Source organism: Macrosteles quadrilineatus, unplaced genomic scaffold, assembly GCF_028750875.1.
Source record: "Macrosteles quadrilineatus isolate MER2022 unplaced genomic scaffold, UCM_ALF_1.0 Scaffold_2__2_contigs__length_208266976, whole genome shotgun sequence".
Taxonomy (NCBI): domain Eukaryota; kingdom Metazoa; phylum Arthropoda; class Insecta; order Hemiptera; family Cicadellidae; genus Macrosteles; species Macrosteles quadrilineatus.
The window spans coordinates 32,653,303-32,676,494 of NW_026542595.1; the positions used below are offsets into that span (position 1 = coordinate 32,653,303).

Consider the following 23,192-nt stretch of genomic DNA (forward strand, 5'->3'; position numbering starts at 1 on the left):
TGATAACTTCACTGTTTAAATTTCTTGGGGGGCCTGTTTCATAATAATTAACTACAAGTTACAAATTATTGTAATTTGTAATTTCCATTAGTAGATTTGCATTGGGCGATCAGCTGATTTACTAATAATATTGCAGTTAGTAGTTTGTATTTTCTTATGAAACAGGCCCCGGGTTAGATAGTCATTTCGGTACTTTCCTAGGGAACATTCATTACTATCGACATAGATAAAACATACTCCCTCGATGATTTTTAATCGAAATATCGATGATTTTTAACCAATATTTTTGTTTCCCTTTACGATCCATTAGAAATTTACAGCTGATCTTTAAGTTTATTTTTATTTTAAATAAGATTTATTTTAAAGAGTGACGATAAATTAAGTTAATTACCTTAATTAATGACGGAGTATTCATTTAAGAATTTAAGATGAAAATCATTTCATTTCATTTCATTTCATTTCATTTCAATTAATTATTAAAATACTTTTCAAGAAAACGAACTCTGGTGTAAAAAATGATCTTTAACATAAAACATCCTACTAATATTATAAATGAGAAAGTTTGGATGTTTGTGACAAGTGAACGCGACAAATACTGGTCGGATTGGGCTGAAATTTGGCATGATGATAGCCCACATTCCCGATTAACATATAGGCATATTCTTATTTCAAAAATCCTTTCGGGCTCCGCCCCAGTGGCTCTGGAGATTCCCATGTTAACCTTATGAGAAATGGAATTATTGAATCTTAACAGCTGTTTCAACTAAACAAGTTGGTTCTGTTCTATGATGTTCAATAGCATTAAAGTTACAAGGATTACCAACAGGGTGCAGCACTATTATTTCTTTTACATTTATGACAACAGCTAATTTAAATTTAAATTTAAATTAGTTTTTTAATTTAAATTTAAATTAAATTTAAATTAGCTGTTGTCATAAATGTAAAAGAAATAATAGTGCTGCACCCTGTTGGTAATCCTTGTAACTTTAATGCTATTGAACATCATAGAACAGAACCAACTTGTTTAGTTGAAACAGCTGTTAAGATTCAATTAATAATTCCATTTCTCATAAGGTTAACATGGGAAACCCCAGAGCCACTGGGGCGGAGCCCGAAAGGATTTTTGAAATAAGAATATGCCTATATGTTAATCGGGAATGTGAGCTATCATCATGCCAAATTTCAGCCCAATCCGACCAGTATTTGTCGCGATCTCTTGTCACAAACATCCAAACTTTCTCATTTATAATATTAGTAGGATGTTTTATGTTAAAGATAATTTTTTACACCAGAGTTCGTTTTCTTGAAAAGTATTTTAATAATTAATTGATTACTCCGTCATTAATTAAGGTAATTAACTTAATTTATCGTCACTCTTTAAAATAAATCTAATTTAAAATAAAATAAACTTAAAGATCAGCTGTAAATTTCTAATGGATCGTAAAGGGAAACAAAAATATTGATTAAAAATCATCGATATATCGATTAAAAATCATCGATAGTAATGAATGTTCCCTAGGAAAGTACCGAAATGACTATCTAACCCGGGGCCTGTTTCATAAGAAAATACAAACTACTAACTGCAATATATTAGTCAAATTGTACAAATAAGTAGGGTTATATATTTAGATGAAACTCTTAATCTCAGGGTTCTAGGAATGTGCCGGCTTAAAGTAGGCTTATGTGATGTTGGATAGGCATAAGCCTAATGTTCATCACAAGTTATGTACAGTTCAATTTACACTTTTGAAAAGAAGAAAGTTCAAATTTTGAATTTAGTAAAATGATAATTTAGGTTAAAGTTCAAAACGGCAAAAGTCAATAGAAATTTTGGAATGTGAGTATTTAGCAAAGTACTAGTTCAGTTTGATCTCACCCAAAAGTTTATAGTAGTCTTCTCCACAAATATATTTCTTGAGGTAGAAATGATATGTATTAAATAATTGAGAAAAATCTTGATATTTTAAATACTGTAAAGTTAAATCACCAATTAAAATTTTTAAATCATCTTCCTGTCTTGCTTCTTCATTACTTATTCTCAATTGAAAAAAAATCTTGATTCTTGATGTTCAATTTCATACATCTGTTTCAACAATTAGTTCACTGGTTTCTTGATGTCAATATTCACTGTTACTTTTATGATTGGTTGGTATTATATGAAGAGTATTTTAATTACATTTTTGAAAGTGAAAGAGAAGAATAATTTTGTAAAATAGTTCAAACTGTATAAATAACTTCCAGTGATTATAAATTTAGCTTATTAAATAAATGACAGTGTTTGATGAGAATGTGAAATATGGAAATATATTTAGAGAATTTAGATAATTTAGAGGTATGAATTTAGCTAATAGTAGGCCCAGGTATTTGGATACACAACACATGGTTTATTAACATTCAACTTATATACAAATTCAAAAGTAAACAATGAGGATAATTTTGGAACATCTCAAAGTACAATTGCCTCACTCGAGAAACCATTCCTCACTCGCCTACAGCTCGTGAGTAAGTATTTCTCTCGAGTGAGTCAATTGCTCACTTTTCTCACTAGTTGCACAAATAACTATTGCCGTACGGTTTATACTTTGCCGCACATCAGGACTCCAACGAAACAACACAAAACAGCGTGGTTCTATTATGCATGTAATCCGTGTACGCTTGGAAATAGGTTGGCAACGCTTAAAGATATTAATACTATGAGCAGCTGATTGACTATTATAACTACGATTTAACCTGTCATTTCGTGTTTATAGTTTCGGTATTTCTGAACTTTCTGGACTTTTCTTTTAGACGTTTTTAAAACATTCCTACGATCTTAATAAACAAGAAAATACCTTTAAAGCATTTTTTTAGGCGCGAAAACCACTTCAAATTACAAAAACATATGGAACTATATTCTCAAAACGTGGAGCATATTTCTTGCCGAGGAAAAATAGCGGAGTGATACGGACCGCGGGTACTACTTTCTCTAGGGCACGATTTCATTTGTGTCGCCAGCTGAACCTAAAAACGTGTTGTATAGTGTTTGAAAGACTAATTATTTATATGCTTTATAGTCACTGTAGGAAAAATATAATGTGTAACACGAGTGAAAAAGGTCTTTGCTGCACTCGAGATCATTCCGCCGCGTGCCTTTTCACCACTAGTTACACAAATAACTAATTAAGTAGCAGAGAACCCGTCCTTCGTACGGGATTGGTACTTAAGCTTTCCGTTTGCAATAGGGGAGGACAAAATTTGACAAAAGTTGCTTCTTTAAATTGTTCTTTAAATTGTGTTCTTTAAATTGACGGTACTATAATACTACATCTACCATAGCCATAATGTTCTACCACTTCACCTAAACAATAGAGAAACATAAATTATTAAAGTGTCGCAAAATATCAGAAATTATTCATAAAATTAAAAAAATAAACATAACTGTAAAGAATCCTATTTTGATAGTTTTCATTGTATATCACAGTTTTTTGGTACTGATTAGTTCAAATTAGCTGTTTTCATAAATGAAAAAAATACCAATAGTGCTGCATCCTGTTTGTAAATTTTATAATTTTTAATGCTTTTGCATATCATAGAAGGTCCGTGAAGTTGGCGTACCCATTATTAGTGTATCCACTTTTGATCATACCAATCGTTAGTTCATCGTTAGTTCTCGATAGTTCCCAAATTTTTTCGTTAGTTCTCAAAAAATAAAAAAGTTATAGCCGATTATAAGTGGGTACGCTAACTTCACACTTCCGGGTTCTAGCACGGGCCGTATTCTGAGGAGAAATGTTTACATCTATATACCAATCGTTAGTTCTTCGTTAGTCCTCGATCGTTCACAAATTTTTTCGTTAGTTCTCAAAAAATAAAAAAGTTATGAGGCATACAAAGTGGGTACGCTAACTTCACAATTGTACAATTTCCAGCGGGAACAGTTTTTTTACTATCTATATAAATAAAATTAGAGTTTTGTCTGTACATTGCTCAGAATTATATACTTTTAGGTTATTTTTACGTTTTTTACATTAAAGAAGCAGAAACGAGCCTTATCTCAATTTCTGTCTGTCTGTCTGTCTGTCTGTCTGTCTGTCTGTCTGTCTGTCCCTTTGTCTGTAACACTCAAGATGGCATTTTACGCAATCTTCTCCGTGAAAACCAGAGTTTATATCAAGATCCAAGTCATTTTAATATATTCACTGGATTGGCGAGAGTGTCTTTAGTGATTTAAATATAGCCTCACTACTTTGTAAATAAAATTACGGACGTTCAAAAATGCAATTTTGTGCGATTTTTGTCAAAATTTCGTTCAATTTTTATCACATAATCGTCTATGAAGTAACGAACAGCTGTTCGGATCAAGATTATATTTTCTAGCTGTCAATGACATGTTTACAAATGTTGTTTACAAATACCACAACTATTTCGAATCACGTTTTGAAAGCAAATCCCAACCAAGTGAGATTAAAAACGTTTTTCTTACATAACGGATTTAATTAATCGCAAGTGCAATAATATAGTCTAATAGTGTAACCGTAAATGAAATTAAATAACTAGACATCGTCCAAATCGGAACCAGAAATTCTTTGAGTATAAAATGTTTCTTGAGTTTTGACAACCAGAAAGAAGAAGACCATGAATCAGTGTTGTATAGGGCTGTGACACTGAAATGATCGTCGCCAATAGCTTACAAAAAAGGTTTCCACTCATTGACGGCGCTTCAATGGCGGTTGTGTAAAGTGTAAAGTAAAAAATCACAACTGCAGTGGGTGATTGTAACAGAGGTTTAACAGAGGAAGTACTAAACTCGCTTTTCTAATGTGTCACTTTCTGTTTCTACTCACCGTGTGATGCAATCGCTGGACCATACAGCCAATAGGCCCATAGCTCATATCTTGGGTACGTAAGCCTACATATTTATTCATAACAACCTTTTTGACGACAATCCTTGATACCGGTACTTTTCCATAGAATACATGGCCTACCTACTTAATAAATAAAATTACAAATGACCAAAACCCCAACATTGTGTGATTTTCGTCACATTTCCTTCTAATGGTAACTAATCATTGTTTAGAGAATGCGTAATCTATTAAATAACAAAAAGTTGTTTGGGTAAGGTTGCTTTTTTTTCAAACTGACACCGATAAGTTTACGCTATAACTTTTTACGAGAAAATCCAAAAGCAAGCGATCAATAACCTCGGGACTAGATATTAATGTATTTAATTGGTCGGATGTACTATAGTTCTTAGGTAGGTTCTTACGTAGGTACTGGTTCTTTTCCTTAGAACCGTTGGTAGCTTCTAGAATCATTTTTACGTAGGTACCAACACATCACTGTAGTTTACAAATTAGTTATCGTTGGTGTTGCACCTTATTTATTAGAGCCGTCCGTATTCAATTTAAGTGATGTATTAACTCTGTATAAGTTTTGCTTTTTCTGTCTGGATTCCAAATCTTAGCTTACCCGGTATGCTAAGAAAATGATAACCTATTTGAGTAAAACATTTGTTGGGCAAACCATCATGAATTGTTTACGCCTTTATATTGTTTATGTATCAATAGTTCGTGGCCTTTGTTGGATTGTTGTATTGTGTTGTTTTGTTGTATGTTGGTAACGCATTAATGTCCTTATTTCTCAGTGTTTCACGGAATGGACAAGAGCACCTTTGATACTGAAAATGTCAACCGGAATAAAGTGTTAATTGGTGAGGTCGAGGTAGTACTTTAAATACGTTTAAGTTAACCGATGTGGAAAGTAACTTTCAATTATAGGCCTACTTTAGGGCTACGCTTCATGGATCTATAAAACATTTTTTAGTTTAATCATTGGACATATGGACCAACACGATCCGGGTGACATTTAATTGCGAAGCATTTATTTTGGCTTGAACTGTCAGATACTGTATTTGCGGAGGTTTATATATAATAGTTTTGCCAGCATATCTGCAAATATGCAAACTAATTGCTGTTCTTAATCTTAATATAAGAAGGTTTCAACTAACTACTATAAGATCCCCGTGCGTAGAACGGGCACACAGCTAGTAAATGCCTATATCTATATACCAATCGTTAGTTCTTCGTTAGTTCTCGATAGTTCTCCAATATTTACGTCAGTTCTCAAAAAACCAAAAAGTTACGAGACATACAAAGTGGGTACGCTAACTTCACAATTATACAATTTCCAGCGGGCACCGTTTTCTGACTATAAAAGAATACAATAAAACTTTATTTATACATTTCAAACAATTCAACATATGACTATGATTTTCAATCAAATATAAATGTTAAAAAAAATAAAATGAAAGCTCAATAGAGCAATGGGGGAATTGCGGCACCATCTTCAAATTGAATGCTTCGAATTTTTCGTCTAGTTCCCCGTAGCCTTAGCGAAACTGCTCGAATGATGGAAAGCTGGCTTTGGATCCTCAACCATCCGATAATTTGGGAGTATGGTTTTCTCCATTTTACAGCCAGGGCTTCGCTTGTTCTCCTCTGAAACGCTTCATATTCTTTGTGGGGGACTCCTTCCGTGGAACATATTAATGGTGTGAAGCTTCCTCTGATGTCTTCGGCTGCTTTGTCATATTTATTGTGTTTCTGAACGGCATGGTTTCGAGATATTGTTCCCCATTCTTGGTTGGCGTAAGAGGGAGCGTCAGCATTAACAATGCGATTATCAAAAAACGCTACTCTCTCAGCCTCCCAAATACCATTAACTTTAAAATCAGCTTTTAAAGCAGGCACATTGTTTGCAGGGTCAGCAGTAGCTGGTAATAGCCGAGTTCACACATGCCTCCCCTCCGGTAATTAGTAATTACAATTAGTAATTACAATTAGTTTTTTTTTTTTTGTAATGAGTTTTTTTTTTTTTTGTAATGAGTTTTTTTTTTTTTTTTGTAATGAGTATTTACAATTAGTTTTTTTTTTTGTAATGAGTTTTTTTTTTTTTGTAATGAGTATTTACAATTAGTTTTTTTTTTATGAGTAATGAGTATTTACAATTAGTTTTTTTTTATGAGTAATGAGTATTTACAATTAGTTTTTTTTTTTTATGAGTTATTAAAATTTTTATATGTAATTAAAATTATTTTTTTCGATAATGTGTAATTAAAATTATTTTTTTCGATAATGTGTAATTACCAATTAATACACATGTTGTAGGTGGCAGAGGGTACTCCTACCCCTTCCTTGATTTTTTAAGTGTAATTATTCTTTACATCTTGAGAAATCATCGTGATGTTGCTTCCCACACACTAATCCCAGGCGGGGGGTACTCATCCCCTCCAGTGTTGTGATCTTCTCACAAAGATAGAAAGGGAGCCTCGACAAGCTCTCCCTTCGCCACCCTCACCACATGTTTCAATATGATTTATGACGTCTAGACACGTGGGTGCGTTGGACTCAACAGAGAGGGTTCATCGCAGACACTATTACATCACTGTCTTAGCTAAGCTGAGACAGTATGGAATAGTTCTAATTATTAGTTTGTTTGTTTGTTTGTTTTTTTTTTTTTTTTTTTTTTATTTTTATTTTTTATTAATTTACATTATTGAGGAACCAGGAAGTCAAGCATTTAATATATTATATCTAACTTAATCCTACTAATACTAAAGCTATTGGAGTCCTCGGCTTCTTATCTCCGCGTCCAGGTTTACATATCGCTGCAACGCTATCCTTACCGTGTCCTGCGTGTGAGTGTCGCAATATGTCCGTAATTCCCATTCAAAGGCCACATCAGTCATCGCAGACATCAACTGTGATATACTCATTGTCTTCATTAAGGATTGCTCCCATCGTACTTCAACCTCGATGCAGGCTTCGATTAGAGTCATCTCACCAATATCATTGATGACATTGTCTTCAGCCTCCGCCGAAATAGAAGCATCGATTAACTGTTCATCATTAATATCACTTCCAAAGGACATCGTGATGTTTGCTGGAGTGTAGGACGAGAAATGACGCCAAGATGAGAGATCTCCGCTCTCATCCCCTCCCCCTCATCCCCATCAACCCCCCTCTCATCCCCTTCCTTCCAAATAACAAATCCCAGCCCTATATTAAAACATCATTCTGCTTCCATTACTCGTGTAGTGCGGACGGACTAATCACCAACCCACTTCTACAGTCGATAGGTGCATAGCAGCATCGAGATTTTGGATTAACCTCTCAATCATAAAATGTAAGTACATATCATTATGTATACAGTACTATATATTTATTGTTATGTATTTCATATTTAAACAAATGTAAAAAAGAAGTGACTAGAATTACTCCAGGTAATTAAATTTACTAGGAAGAAAAAGAGATAAATATATAACTTAATATCACACTTGGATTAAAAAGTTTGGATTTAATTTATATATATATATATATATATATATATATATATATAATGGTAGTAATACTATAAAGTAACAATATTACGAAAATAAATCCAATCTATCGTGAACTTAATATTATACTTGGATTAATAAGTTTAGATTTTAATTAATATAAATAGTTGTAATAGTACTATAAATCAACAATATTACAAAAAGAAATTGACTAAACAGAAGTGCTCTGATCGTAGCAAATAGTGAACGTAGAAAACTAATAAGATCAATTAACTAAAATGTATGAAATTAAAAATATTTCTCTTGGTTGAAAAAAACATTAAAATATTGCATCAAAGGTTTTTAGTATGTATATTAAAAGTATTTATTTATGTTTTCAGATCATGAATAATAACACCGTACGGCGTAGTTTCACTTGTGCCCTCTGCGACAAGGCATTTACGCGGAAGGACAATTTGATGCGACATACTAGAGTCACTCATGGTGGTACAACTGAAGCCTGCTCTACCTGCGGGACAACATTTAGGCGCAACGATGACTTAAAACGTCACATGCTAAGCACACATCGCCAACAGCCACAACAACCGGAGAACCCCGCATTTAGACAGAACATTGCTATTACTACCACAAGTAATCGGCTTGTACCATCATCCAGCGCTCCCGACTTCATCCCAAGACCTGGACCATCGATTACCCCAGACTACATTCCAAGACCAGGACCATCGACTGCCCCAGACTGTCCGATGATAGCACAACCCACTGTACCTCACCTTATAGGTACGTTTTAAATAATATAATCACCAATAAACTGTACAATCGTTTTAATTAAATATAATTCGATACATAACCTTTAGTATGATAGCAATAGAGTATTGAATTATCTTTGAACTCTATTGTTAAAATACTAGTAGTAATTATATGCTTTATTCATTCATTTTATTTCAATACCAATTATTTCACAGTAAAAATATGAAATATATATTTATCTTTTGTCACTTTCCTTGTAGGCATACTATAACAAATCAATATATCATATTTCATTTTATTTCAAAACCAATACGTTTTACTATTTCACGGTAAAAATATGAAATATATATTTATCTTTTGTCACTTTCCTTGAACAATAACAAAACAATATAGTATATAGTATATAGTATATTCCTTATCATTACACTCTTTTGTTTAAAGTAAAAATATTTTTTTCATTAGGTTTTAGTGTACTTGTTCTTTTCTGCTTACTGGAAACGTCAGCGGGGCCGAGTCATACTCGGTTGTGGTTAATTGGGTTTAATCGTCAAAACAATACCAAAAATAGATATTTTATAATTTACGAAAATAATTTTATTACAAACAATAGACATCCAATCGCTGAAATAACAACAACTATATAACGTAAAAATACTATATGCAATTAAATAAATTGATATAAACTTCTATGATCTTGTTTATGTTTACGAACTACTCACACCGAATTGTTAGGATTAATTTTTTGTTGGTTTGTTTGATATAGGCTACACATGTGACGGTTGCGGGAAAACATTCTCCAGGAAGAATATCTTACGAACACATGCCCGCTTCAGCTGCAGAATTCATAGATCTGAGACAGCACTCAATCAGCCCTCACCCGCCTCACCATCCATCAACCTGTCATCACCTCAGTCGACTAGTGACGAGGATGATACTAATGACCAGGTCGAGATTCCTGACAATTTGGCTCCACAAGGGTTCGAGGAAATTGAGACGGCGTTCAAAGGTCGGCTTAAAACCTATTGTTTATCCGAGCCTGCCGAAAACACCGTATCACTGCTGGAGTTCCTCAATGACATTCGAGATAAGGTAATCACACTCATGCGGACTATATTAAATCACACTCATGCCATTAAGTGTAATATATTTGTAGAATGTGAATTTGTAAATGTTCATGGTGATACATGCAGGCGAGCTTTCAAAACTAAAAATGTACCTTTTTTTCAATCGTCTCACATTGACGAATTAGTGCAAGAGTTTATTCAAAATGTATTACTAGAAAAGGAAACATGTGAAATGAAAGGATCTGGCTGGAGCTTTATCAGGGTTTTGGACATGCAAATCCGTGTAAATGTCTATAGCCCGCTCAAAGGCAGTTCTTTCATTCAACTGCCGCATGATATCACCATTAAAAAAGCAACGGTTAATGTGCTAAACGATGCGGATGAACGTTGTTTTGAATATTCAATACTTTCCAAATATTTTGATAATCATCAACATCAACTAACACCTAACATGTTCACAGCAGAAATTAGAGAAAGAGCAAATTTAAACTTTAATGACTTAATTTTCCCTGTAAGCCTTAACCAAATCCGCACGTTTGAGCGCAATAATCCAGGTGTTAGTGTTAATGTGTATGGTCTGGATAAGAAGAAAAAGAATCATTTCATGGACCCGGACAAACACATTGTCTACCCTCTTCGTGTCGCAGATCGTGAGTTGGTCAATCACTTTGACCTACTCCTTATAACAAATGATGTCACCACCCACTACGTTTGGATCAAGAGCTTTACGAGATTGGTTTCATCCCAGCTGACTCTAAGAGGACATCGCCTTTACATATGTAAGCGCTGTTTTGCACACTTCGATAACCAGCCAACGAAGTTAGGTCTTAGAGGAGAGGAACGTCTTTTGGAGCATCAGCGATATTGTTTTAACAATGCTCCGTTAAGAACTGATCTTGCGGAAGACAAAACAATACATTTTAAAAATTTTGAACGCACTCAACGAAGTCGATTCACCATATACGCTGACTTTGAATGCGCACTCGTACCTCTTGAGCCTGAACAAACAATCGATCCTCCGCCAACTGTTCCACCGCCAGCATGGGATCCCGCATTAGCAAGAGGAGCACGTCGACACCGACCTGGTGAAATGCTCAATGCCAGAAATGTCCATGTACCATATGCATACGCCTATTACATTCGAGATGATAATAGAAATGTAAGTGAAGGTGACACTGATGACAATGACCATACAGCTTTGACGTTCTCCAAATTGCGTCTGTACAGAGGTGAAGACGCCGCCCAGCACTTTATCAAATCGATACGGGATGACGTACAGAAGATTGGCGATATAGTGTATGGGCAACGTCTGCCGAATGACCCTCCACGGTTAACACAGGTGGAAGAGGATTCTTTCCGCGAGCAAACAGTATGCTACATATGCAAGCGAGAATTCACAATACTCGACCCCCGTGTGAAAGATCACCAACATTCTCCTCCCTATACTTACAGAGGAGCAGCTCACCGTTCCTGTAATATCCGCCACAAGGAACAGGACACTATCAACATTTATCTCCACAATTTATCCAATTACGATGCTCACTTTATCATCAGAGAGCTATCCGTTGATAAAGGAAATATAAATGTACTCGCAAATACGGAGGAAAAGTATATCACATTCTCCAAACGATTTAAATATCCGGGAGCAGGTCGGCAAGGTGGTCTCAAACTACAATTTGTTGATTCCTATAGATTAATGTCAAAAGCATTAGGGACATTAGCATCAATCCTGCCGGCCGATAAATTAAAAATTACAAAATCACGCTTCCCCAATCAAGAACAGTTTGATCTGCTTAGGAGGAAAGGGGTATTTCCGTATGAGTACATTTCATCGATGGAGGTGCTCGAAGAAGATGTCCTTCCACCAAAGTGTGTATTTGGAGAAGGAGTGAGTGATGCGGATTACGAGCATGCGCAGCGAGTATGGGAGAAATTTGACTGTACGACCCTCGGACAGTATGCTGATATCTATTTGGCGACTGACGTATTGCTATTAGCAGATGTGTTCGAGGGATTCCGAGAGATGTGTCTAACACATTACGGATTGGACCCAGCGCGTTATTTGACACTACCATCATATGCTTGGGACGTAATGATGTTCAAGACAGATGTTATCCTTGATACCCTACAAGATATTGATATGTATCTGTTTTTTGAGAAGGGTATTCGAGGTGGACTGACCCAATGCGTTACTAGACACGTTGTTGCCAACAATAAGTTTACCAGAATGGAAACAATTGGCAATGACCGAGACGGTCAGAACGCAGCAGCATCAAGTGAATATTGCGATGAAAGAGATGACGATACATTTATAATGTATTATGACGCAAACAACCTTTATGGTTGGGCAATGTCGGAACTGCTCCCTCATTCCGAGTTTGAGTGGTTATCACGTCAGGAATGTGACGACTTGGACATTGGAAGAATTCCAACAGATGGTGAATATGGATATGTGCTGGAAGTAGATCTAGAATACCCCAGAGATCCAGCACTGCACGATCGACACAGGGATTTACCATTCTGTCCCGAGATATGCAAAGCGCCGATTAACCAACTCCCATACTCGTTGGAGGAAATTATCAATAGTGGAGCAGGAAAATCGAAGAAACTAATGGCCACACTGATGGATAAGAGGGAATATGTAATTCACTATCGCTACCTACAACAAGCTATAGAGAATGGATTACGTGTAACTCGAATCCACAGAGTGATTCGTTTTAAACAGTCGGCATGGTTGAAACCGTACGTGACTATGAATACCGAACTTAGACAGCGTGCTGCAAATAAATTTGAGGTAGAAATGTTTAAACTTATGGTAAACGCTGTCTACGGTATGAGTCTTCAGAATGTGCGCAAACATCAAGATTTAAAGATTGCATCATCCCGCAAAACATATACAAAGTATGTAGCAAAAGCTAATTTCAATGACCGTATTTGGTTAAATGAGAACCTTGCCATACTGAATATGTCAAAAGTGCGGGTAGTACTGAGCAAACCCGTCTACGCGGGGATGTGCATTCTGGACCACAGTAAGAGGTGGATGTATGGTTTCCACTATGACATGGTAGATAGGTATGGAATCGATAGAATATCGATGATTTACATGGACACCGATGGCTGCCATTATTCAATACGTACTAAGAACGTATACCGCGACATGTTTGAACATTTGGACGACTTTGACACCAGTAACTATCCCCGGAACCACATTTGTTACGACGGAGGAAACGCTAGAGTTCTGGGGAAGTTTAAGGACGAAGCTGCCGGTGTGGCCATTAAAATGTTCATTGGTCTGATGTCGAAGCTGTATTGTTTCACGTATAGCATCTTAACGTGTGCGCCTGAAGGAGACAACGGAGATGGTGCCAACTGTATACCGCCGCCTGTGAAGAGAGCAAAAGGGGTAAATAGAGCAGTAGTGAAGCGTGATCTCACCATAGAAGATTATTTGAATTGTCTGTACAATAAAACTACTAAAAGTACAGACAATCAACGTTTTCAAAGCCGTCACCACATTTTATACACTGTTGTGGTGAAGAAGCGCTCAATGGCACCGTTTGACGACAAACGATACGTAATGCCAGAAGATGGTATCAACACGCTACCTTGGGGACACTATGCAATACCACCATTAAGGGTACCACAGATACTTGAGGGACCTTAACTACTGCCACTGACCCTTTAGTGGATACGATACTCTCCAATTGCGCCACAACCTCTGTCCCCATCATAACTGATATATTATTATTGATTAGTAGACCAAGGTCCGCATGAGTGTGATATTAGGTAGAGTTATTTATTGAACAGTCTTCATTAGTATTAGATTTTGAATACAATTCAAATATGTTTGGATGAATAAATTCTTAAATTTTTTCCACTTTAAAGTCATGTGTAAATATTTCTAGTCACTGACTCCTCAAAAGTATGCATATATTTGTAAATAGTATTTTAGTTAATAAACAGATATATTTATTTCACAAATTCTGATTGTAATTATTTTCCTATCATTCATAGTATAATATTAGACTTTGAACAGCATTCATAGACTCTGAACAGAAATATTTTAATAATAAAGGGGAAAAAATCATTTTGTTTTCACATTTAAATAATCAGAGTCTATGCGCTTTAAACTAAAAATATGATAATAATGATGATGAACACAGGTAATAAAGTATAACAACTGAAAATATTGTTTGACAAAAGGAAAAAGTGTATTGGTAATAAAAAAAAATATATATATTTAAAAATATATATAATTTACAACAGTACAGTGATTAGTTTGTCTTGTGATACATTTGAGTAAAGAGTCTTTTGACGATTCTATCATTACGATCAGTAGTGTGTTCATCAAAGAGTTGAACAAAATCCATCATCTTCATACTGAAGTGTGTGCTGCAATACAGGAAAACCAAACAGTAGTGGGCGCAGACTGAAGACGTATCACCTTGAAGTCGGTATGGATTGTGCAGGTAATGATGAGCGTTGTGTCGCAGGAATGTTTGATATAGTGGTAAGTATGGCGGTTGGCCGTAACTATCAAAATATTCAAGCATCCCTTCTCGATTCAAATAGAAAGCCACCCAGTGAGTCCCACCTTCATTGTGTGGATCAGTGTTTACAATTATTGCAGTGTGTGGTGAGATGCGTCGTGGGATTCTGTCAGCAGCGTAGACTCCGACATTGCGCACAGGAAGTGTGGCTAGATATTTTTCAATCTGTAGCGTGTTCATTCTACAGTATCATAACCAATAGTAGCAGTAGATGCTGTTTTTGTTCTACTGGTAGAGGTGCTAAAACAAGAACAGTAGTAGGATCTCGCATCTCCGCTGGTATCCACACATTCGTCCAAATTTGTTGTCAAATGCAGCCAACCACGTATTGCGACACAGTTGGTGAGCGCACATCGACTGTTTGTAGACTTGTGATTTCGACATCGTAAAACGTTTGTTGACATTAAATTATTGATTGAAGTGATTGATTCGCAACCAATTGCACCGATATCGATTACATTGGTAGTAACAAAGTCCATCACATGATGACGCTTTAAATATTCTTTCTTTTCCAATCCCTTGACATAAACCGTCGGTCTTTTTGATATACAATCAGTCAATTTGTTAAAAAGTTCGTAGTACGCAATATCACCGAACTCCCATCGTAGTCCGTGGCAGTGTTTTGTGAGCCAGTAGCTTTCACGCAGTTTTTCATCTGATAACTCTGATCGATCGTAAGGTGGTTTAGCAATATGATGCATAAGTAGTACGCCGGTGTCGGCTTCCAAGACGCAAACTTCCTTCAGTGTATATTCATTTTGATTGTCCTTGAAACATTGAATGTCCACAATGATGGGTGATGATATATTCAATTTCTTGAATGCTCTGCGTAAACGGTCCATCTCAAACGAATGTTTATTGAAGACTGATCGATTAACCGCCAAAGTCCACAATTACATTGCGCTGTCGATCAATCTCGATAACATTGTCAAACTCGGCATAAACCAAACAGTTGACAGTTTCGGTAAGCGCGTCGTCAAATCCGAGTTCCATTCGAACACTACTGTTACGCACCAGATTCCAATGTGTAGTGTCACTTGCAGATAAATCTGGTGTTAGGTCGAATGCCATCAGAAAGTATCCTTGACCAAAATCTTCCCTACTGATAACAGTGCCGGCATCGCTAAAATGTACACCAGAACCGGAGAACATCGAATGATATGCCATAACATATTTATCCTTTGATTTTTCAAAGTGGGGCTGTAACGGTTTTGATGGAACTTGTTCTCCGTCAACATATAGACAAAAGAAGTTTGTTTTAAAATGTTCGAAGTTGTAGGGATTCTTTTTAAAATCTCCATTGTATGCGGCGTTTGTAACCATTCCCACTATGATGCGTTTCGGCACTTGGCCGAGAAACATATTGTCCAAAGTCTTGTTACGTATTCCAGAGGGTAGTGTGAATGTTTTCAGCTCCACTCGTGTGATTGGATATTTTGCCGTACCAGTCTGGAGTGTTTTACTGTGCGCCAACAGTGCGGTGGGACTTATTTTACATCTTCGAATCCAGAGACTGATATCGACAATATGTACCTTGAATTCACCAGCACTGGCCATAATGGAGAATGCATCTTTTGATCGAATAAATTTAAATCTCAACTCTACGCCATTTAGCATGAACTTATTCTGATTGCAAATATCCACATGCAAATTTCCGAGCATATCAATCTCACGGCTTTTATTAGTTAGTTCCCGTCTCGCTTTGAGCCCTTCATTTTCTTCCGCGCAATCGTTCATGTCAATTCCATCGTCAGTGTACCAAAGACTGCATGTTAGATGTGATTTTCTAGCATCGTATCCATAGTTCATTAACGTTTCAACATACGCTCGATATGCGTATGTGTTGTTTTGGGGAGTAACAAGTTTTTGATTCATAAACATATCAACTTGACTGAATAGTGAGTGTAACCAGTTATTGACCGGCCCAACTGTTTTCGCCTCTTCGTCAGTAGTGACCGCAGTTCCGTTAGATTTAACAATAGACGCGGTCAATTGTATCATTGTTTGTGAAAGGTCAGTGTATTCATCACCATTACCCGGAACTACAAACGCTATTGGCGCATCATCGGTCAATGTGGATATTGGTTTGTACTGGACCCATTTGCCACTTTCAATACTCGTCTGCGTAGGTGGTAAGGAGAATAAATCCAGCTCGGTTTTGACACACTCACATGATTTTTGATGTAGGAACGACATTTTTTTTTTCCTCCTTCTTTAACTAACTAAAAATATCAATAGACTTCAAATTTTTACTGCGACGAGTACGTTTCTTCGGCAAAGTCACCTTCTTCCTTGGCTCTACTCCTCCTCGTCGTCGTATCCTCCCTACTAGTCTCTTGTGTTTCACTCCTCCAACTCTTCTTCTTCTTCTTGATGTAGACGTCCGCACCCTAAGAAGTTTAGCCAACGACTGTGGTGTAACAGGCTTTCTGCCACGGCCACGCATTGCGCGTTTCGCGTTATTCTTACGCGTTACGCGTCGTTTCCTCGCGCCAATGTCGCCGCCTCCGCCGCCATTAAGCATAATACGTTCTATCTGTTCGTCAGCTTTACGTTTCAACGATCCAGTAAACTCTCTAAGTCGTAAGTTGGCGGCTGATTTTGGATCTGTAATTTTACCACCTGCCAGATCGGTTAGGAATCCAACACTGGATCTTAACGCTTCTTGTCCCACCGATTTTGCTCCGGACTTGATCAGTGGCGCGATAGTGCGAATCATACCGCCCAGAAAACTACCGATTCCATGTCCTCGCTGATATGGTGCACCGTGAAATACTCGATCGATAGCACCGCCAGTCTGTTGTAATTGTTGCCGTCGGTAGTATGCCAAATAGGGATCATTCAGATTGATTATCATTATTGCTGCTGTTGCTGCTGCACTCTCCTAAAATGAAGTTTCACGTACGACGTTCCAAACATGAATGGCAGTTTTTTCCCTGTGTGATCCCTCAAGTCGATTTCCACTGTTTCAAATGTGGATTTCATAACGGGTACATAGTGCGGACTTGTGAATGACACTGAATTGTACGAACCGTACTTGTACGTATCTATATTGATGTTGACTATATTCAATAATGGCGCTGTAGTGTCGCCGATAAATTGTGGCTCTATCAAGTCGCAATACACATAAATGTGCGCTGGAATACCCAATGCGAGGTTTGGTGCTTTAGAACCAATCAATTCGGTAATATTGGGTTTTAATATATTTTTCTCGTCATAATCGAAACCCAACTGCTGTGATAGTTTTTCACTCAGACTCACATTCGATACGTTTTCGTTCATGATCCTGAGTTTAACTCTGTTGATTCTCGTGTCGTATGAAAATTCCATATAATCGTGGATGTCTTCATGTTTGTTTATTGTATTCAATAGATCATCAAGATTCCTATAGTATCCGCCTGTAATTTTAACAGCGAACTGTTCTGTATCACGGATAGTCGATCTCGCTAGTAAACTATCATACTGAAATCGTATTGTTTCGTCATCAACATTGTTTCCATTCACCACAAATGAACAAGGATAGTGAATGTCCACCAAAGCCAACTCCCACTTGCCGTCTAATTGGATGTGTTTGGACAAGTGTGTGGTATAACTGGTCACTGTATTTTGTGGGAAATATTTCATAGAACTATTGCTGGGCAATGTCATAAAAAATTGACTGATACTACTAGACATGCTGTATATCGTGCGCAGCTACCCAAGAGTTAAACTCGTCTCCGTAACCTTCCCACTTCACTAGGTATCGCTTACTGTGTCCTCGACCTTTAGTCTCTATTATTTTATCAATCTTAAACAAGTGATTGTCGGGTAATGTAACTTTTTGTATTTCCTCTTCATAAAACTGTCCATTCAATTCTTCACCATTGAGATCGGTAAGTGTGTACAAAGGTAGTGGCGTAAACACATTCACTCGATGTATCGAAAACACTTCTTTACTCCAGTTTGTCTCGTAGCCTTTGCTAAATCTCCCTTTCTCCCTGGCTATTCGAACTGTATCACCTACTTTTAGTTTTGGTTTCACTCGTCGTGGTATCCTTTTAAACATATGTTTTAATACATTGTAGACGACATGTTTGTCACCACCGTCCACGTCTACAGGGCGTAGTCTATTGCCCAAACTCCTGTGCACACTATTGTTGTACGCATTCACCAATTCATCCAACACATTGATGTAACGATAAGTGTTTTTATGAGTCAAGTATCGCCACATACGAGTCTTCAAGGTCTTATTAACTCTTTCGATCACGCCGCCTTTGATATCAGGATTTTGTGTGGTTACATATTTAATTTTATATTTTTTAAACAATCGTACGGTCTTTCTACCTGTGAATTCACTCCCTTTGTCGGTTTGTAAGCACGTTGGTGTTTTATTTGCTTCTTTGAAAATATCGTCAAAAGCGGTAGCCACCTCAGCACCTTCCTTCTTCTTTAACGGCCTAACATAAAGACGCTTACTAAACACATCAATCACTGACAGTAAGTAGTTAAAACCATCATTGTATTTGCTCAATCCTCGCATATCGTTTAAATCCGCCTGCCATAGTTCATATGGTCGAAACACCATATAAGGATTGCGTTTAAATCGTTTACGGACTGGTTTATGCAAAGTATAAGTGTCTTGTGTTTGTAACCAATCAACTATTTTACGTTTGGAAATATTTTTCTCCCTCGCTCCTCGTACTAACGGAGCTACGCCGCCATACGAGGCAGGATCGTTTGGATTATAATACAACTGTTCCATTGTTTACGGTTCGTACGGTTCCCAATTGTTGAGTGACTGCACAATCGAATCTTGAAGTACCTCTCTTCTCACTGCACGGTGATCAGCGACCTGCCTTTGTGGATACGGAGCGTGACCCACCCGCCTGACATATGCAGACTGTAAACGATCTGGTAATAAATATCTCCTTCGCCCTGTCACTGACAGCGCGGCTGCCCCCCCTCTTGTCCCATCATCAGGCTCATCCATTGTTTCTTCTACCGAGTCATATACTGATTCATCTGTTGCCTCATCAAACGTTAAATAGTCCAACGCTTGTTTGTTATGTATATATTCTTTAGGCACATTCATCAGTTTCAATGCGCTCAATATTTCATTCCATCCTGGCGGTAATGAATGTGCCGCTCGAACTCGTACGATTGCATGTGTCACATCGACTAAATTGGATCCTGGTATTTTGTTACCCTGTATAATCACTTCAAAATTATCATTCCAGCTAATCAAACTGTCGTCGCGTGTTATGAAGCGCAATAAGTTTCGAGCGCTATCCTTATAAGTCTTTGAAAATGTTTCAACAATTTCCTCTATTTGTCCAGGGTAAACACGTCGCTTGTTATGTTCTTGCTGCCCATACTGTCTGTCTCTTTCACCAGCCTCGTTAATCTGATCACCTAGTTTGGTGTTCACAATGGGGATACTAACTGGTTCACGATTACTTGACGCTACGTTTAAAAAACGATGTAACACTTGACTGTACAACTTCCATTTATCACTATCATTGAGTTTTTTATTATTCATTATCTCTTCCATTTCGTCATCCAAACTTTTGTATGAACGTTCAGTTGAAAGTGACTGTTGATTAGCCGGCGATTTTAAACGATCAAATAACTCTTGTGGAACAATGACCATTTTTCGTGCATGCTCCATTGTCGTGTAACTCTGTGTAACTTCACGCACGGTGTCTCAGAATAGAATGACAAATCTTTATATGTATGTAGACGTAGGAGTCACCTGATTAATACAACTTTTAGTTATTTAAAGCTGATTGTACAACTGCTTGCAACACAGTACTTAATAATAATGGGATAATAGTTCCACCTCCTTTTTGTACTAAATATTTGCGTTTTTTATTCCAGCATTCACCTCGTTTTACAATTCGACGAAGAGTAGTCTTGTGTCTTCGCAATTTTTGTTTTATCTTGTCTGATAGAGGAACGTTACCTCGTAACACATTGTAAATACATTCACAAACTGTACGAATAGTACTCAAGTTACACACTTTTAATAGCCCTTTGCGCTCTTTTGGAGTAGCATCTATTAACACTTTGAGAAGCGCTCTGTCCTTCCTCAAGCACGACATGATGATAACTAAATTATTTTGTTTTCCTATTTTGTTTTGGCACATACACAAAATGATTATCATCATCTGGAAATATATTACTCTGTATTCGCATATCGTCAGGTGTTGATTGTTTCAGATCTATCAATAGGTAGCCATGTGGTTTACTTGTTGCATCGGTATACGCGTCCTCGATAAACTTTGAGTTTTCTGGATGGATTTGTCTAGCTAAACACTTGATCTGCACCCTATCTCTAGGATTCTTAAAACATACTAAGTAATGCGCATTTAGTGATATGTCTCTCTGGCCACGTCCTTGGTGGAAAATATTTTGAGTTATAAAAAACACACTAATATTCCTATGGTGACAACCTTTTGTAAATAAATCAACCACTATGTTGTTTGTTTCTCGCATCATATCATCTATTACCACAAGTATCGGTTGATTACCGTCAAAGTCTTCCATGTTTGGTAAACCTTCAATGTATTTTATTTTTGAGTTTAATGAATTACCAACTCCTCCTCCACCGCCACTACCATAATGCCAGTATATGCTAGAGAATAATGTGTCACACATTTCTGAAATATTATCAATAAACCTTGAGACAAACACTGATTTACCACTACCTGAAGGCCCCGCCACAATGGCGGAGAATGGGTGTAACCACTTCAAAGTCATACTAACTACTGATACCAATCACTCATTGCTTTAACTATAGTATTACCTTCGGGTATAAGTCAATCATTTTAGTCATGTGTTTATGTTTGCAAATAAATCAAAAATTTATTACTTACAAAAACTATCAAAATCTACATAGGTTATTTTAAGAATATATATACATACATTTTTTTTTATTTACGTCTTGATGTTTTCTTGCTTTACAATATTTACACAAATTCCAACGGAGTGAATGATGCGCCGGGCCTGGGTGAGCGTTTCACCAAGCGAAGGCGATCTCCGAAACCGTTGTTGTAGCGATCGATGTCGGCATTGCTCACCACATCATTGAAGCGTCTCGGCAGATAGACTCTCAGGTAGTAGTCATCTCCCGTCTGGGCCTCAAGGATGACGATGATTGTCTCGCCGAATGGTGTAACCGCTCTCTCCATCATCGTTATTAGGTATGGAACCTCATCAATCAAGTCGGTCAGTCTGGTGTATGTAGGCGAGTTGTTCTTGCAGGTGTTCAATGCAGTCTTCAGGTCCATCGGTGTAGCCGCCTCAGTGGTCATCACGTTGTCCATCTCAGCAATGTTGCTCATAGTGTGTGTGTAGTGGAAGCTGACAGTGCTGGTGCTAGTGGTGTGGTGTTGATGAACTGGAGCAGACTGGCATTTGTCTCAGACAGACTGGGGCTTTTTATTCCGATCAGCGGCCATTTTAGTTGGTGGGAGAGTGGGGAAGGGGGGGATTAATAATGAACGCAGCTGTTTTAACACACGTGCTAACAAATGTCTAGAAAAAAAGAGTTGGTTGTCATATGTGGATAGTTTATGGGCACATGTGTTCATTAATTCCTATAAACATGTCTATTGCTTTTTACGTACCACACGTTTCTTTGGTTTTACATCTAGCTCATCACTTTTGCATGGTGTAACAGTTTGAGTTAATCCCGTGAGTTTTGGAGCACCAGTTTTTTTATCAACCCACATGTTTTCGATCTTTTCAATTGTTTCATTAACACTCTCTTGCACTGTTTTGTCTTTGTCCAAATATAAACCGCACATGAACTTCATGTCGACACCTTCATACACTTCCATTTTCAATAAAACACTTCCTTTGTTTGCTGGATTTTGCACTGCGTACATATTACCTTTATCCATCCATGATACTATGGGACAATCCGCTGGCGGCTTGGGTACCCATCCTGACTTTTCCATCTTGGTCTTAGCCGGGGAACTCTTCCTTTTCTTCGTACTACTTGTACTGTTTGTGATTGGAGTCTGTTGAACTGCGTTGTCCGTCATACCGTCTATCTCTTGCATAAATGATTGAATGTATTCGTCAATGCTGCAAGAGGGATTCATACTCACACTGTTCGGCTGCTACACTGTGACTGACGTGATATGCAATGAGTTAGGGTTGAGGTGAGCAAGCCACTGCAGGTGTGCCAACAGAATATTTTAATAATTTTTCAAAACATGACTCGTGGTTTAAATTTTGACACTCTCTTATATGTTGTAACCTTAGCAGAATAGGTTTACGTAATAATGTTTCTATCTGTTTTATTCTTAGTTTAAAACGAATACTATCTAAATGTGAGTAGCATCTTCTGTCTTCATAGTCCGCAAAGTAAAATATAGTAACTATTGGACTTGAAAAAAATACACTTTTCTTATAATTTTTCGTCATATGTACGCTATTTTTGTCATTGGTTGATATTAAAGTTTTCCTCGTAGAATGTGACTCTTGCACGTACTATCGCACTTTTAATAAAAAGATTCCAACGTAGAT

The 23,192-nt window shown here is 37.1% G+C and overlaps 1 protein-coding gene across 1 annotated transcript; it reads right to left on the reverse strand.

The window, feature by feature from the left end:
- Positions 1-15,551: 15,551 nt before the first annotated feature.
- On the reverse strand, positions 15,552-16,874 carry LOC128984049 (uncharacterized protein F54H12.2-like). The gene has a single exon (XM_054403332.1). It carries the CDS (start codon positions 16,872-16,874, stop codon positions 15,552-15,554), a length of 1,323 nt encoding a protein of 440 aa, XP_054259307.1.
- Between the last annotated feature and the right edge of the window lie 6,318 nt (positions 16,875-23,192).

Excerpts from the sequence above, each read along its gene's own strand:
- LOC128984049 (XM_054403332.1), bottom strand. The coding sequence starts at position 16,874 with ATGTCGTTCCTACATCAAAAATCATGTGAGTGTGTCAAAACCGAGCTG.